The sequence below is a fragment of the Fukomys damarensis genome, unplaced genomic scaffold (genome assembly GCF_012274545.1).
Source record: "Fukomys damarensis isolate Sample0158 unplaced genomic scaffold, DMR_v1.0_HiC HiC_scaffold_7, whole genome shotgun sequence".
Taxonomy (NCBI): Eukaryota; Metazoa; Chordata; class Mammalia; order Rodentia; family Bathyergidae; genus Fukomys; species Fukomys damarensis.
The window spans coordinates 22166446-22168101 of NW_022900919.1; the positions used below are offsets into that span (position 1 = coordinate 22166446).

The 1656-nt window shown below is 65.3% G+C and overlaps 1 protein-coding gene across 1 annotated transcript in view; it reads left to right on the top strand.

The window, feature by feature from the left end:
* Positions 1 to 1656, top strand: part of Mex3b (mex-3 RNA binding family member B) — a 4066-nt gene that overhangs the window by 1065 nt on the left and 1345 nt on the right. Inside the window, exons 2-3 of the mRNA XM_010621257.2 lie at positions 5 to 140; positions 873 to 1654. Coding sequence (XP_010619559.1) covers positions 5 to 140; positions 873 to 1654 — 918 coding nt within the window. The remainder of the gene's footprint in view (positions 1 to 4; positions 141 to 872; positions 1655 to 1656) is intronic.

Genomic DNA, 1656 nt, shown 5'->3' on the forward strand with positions numbered 1-1656 from the left:
CCAGCTCTCTCTGCTGGGTCTGGACAGCGACGAGGGCGCGTCTCTGTACGACAGCGAACCGCGAAAGAAGAGCGTGAACATGACCGAGTGCGTGCCGGTGCCCAGCTCCGAGCACGTCGCGGAGATCGTGGGGAGGCAAGGTGGGTCCGGCGGGGATGGGAAGCGGGGATGCGCGGGCTCGCAGTCCACGGCGCGGGGGGCCTGGGGATGAGGAAGAGGCGCGCTAGAGCTAGCGCCCCAGACAAAGAAAGTGCAGGCAGGCCGCCTCCCAGAGCCGCGCGGCCACCACGCAGGACGCACTTTCTTCTTTTGGGACCACAGCCTTCTCCCCTGGCGCCCCCCACTCAGCCCACCCGGGGAACGGTGATTTAAATAGGAGATGCTGGGGGAGGGGGCCTTTCATCGGTCCTTTGGGAGGGCGCAGGAGGAGGAGTGAGCATCCGAGGGGAGGAGGATTCTGGATTTCTGCAAAGCGGAATGGAGCGCAGCGCAGTAACAATGGGTCTTGGGACTGCGCCCCCCTGCAAGCCCCCCGCGCTTCGCCGTAGTCCCTGCGGCTGTCTCCCCTAGTCCCGCTCGGGTCTTTCAAGCGTCCAGTGCACCCGGGCAGGTTCCAGCCGCATCTCCCGGGGTGACTTTTCTGGGATTCTCCAGGCTCGGTTTGGGACGACTGCAGTCCCCGGGGGAGGGCCAGGCAGCCAATGGGCTGTTCCTCGAGCGTCTCGCGGGTGGAACCCGCCGCCCGGCAGCGGTCGGCGAGGAGACGCCCCCTTCTTGGCGTCGGGCGTCCCGCGGTCCCTGGTCTCCGCGGTTACCCGGGATAATGGGCGTGTCTCTCTTTCCCATTTCTTCCTCTCTGCCGGGATTCTCAGGTTGTAAAATCAAAGCGCTGCGGGCTAAGACCAACACTTATATCAAGACCCCAGTGCGCGGGGAGGAGCCTGTCTTTGTTGTGACGGGCAGGAAGGAAGATGTGGCCATGGCTCGGAGGGAAATCATCTCCGCGGCGGAGCACTTTTCCATGATCCGAGCCTCGCGGAATAAAAATACGGCGCTCAACGGCGCAGTGCCCGGGCCACCCAACCTGCCGGGGCAGACCACCATCCAGGTGCGGGTGCCCTACCGCGTGGTGGGTCTCGTCGTGGGTCCCAAAGGCGCCACGATCAAGCGCATCCAGCAGCAGACACACACATACATCGTGACTCCTAGCCGTGACAAGGAGCCAGTGTTCGAGGTGACAGGTATGCCGGAGAATGTGGACCGCGCGCGGGAGGAGATCGAGGCGCACATCGCCCTGCGCACCGGCGGCATCGTCGAGCTTACCGATGAGAACGACTTCCACGCCAACGGCACCGACGTGGGCTTCGACCTGCACCACGGGTCCGGCGGGGCCGGCCCGGGCAGCCTCTGGAGCAAGCCGACTCCCAGCATCACGCCCACCCCGGGCCGCAAGCCCTTCTCCAGCTACCGCAACGACAGCTCCAGCTCGCTGGGCAGCGCCTCCACAGACTCTTACTTTGGCGGGGGTACTAGCGGTAGCGCGGCCGCCACCCCACGTCTGGCGGACTACAGTCCCCCCAGCCCCGCGCTTAGCTTTGCGCACAACGGGAACAACAACAACAATGGCAATGGGTACGCGTATCCGGCCGGGGACGC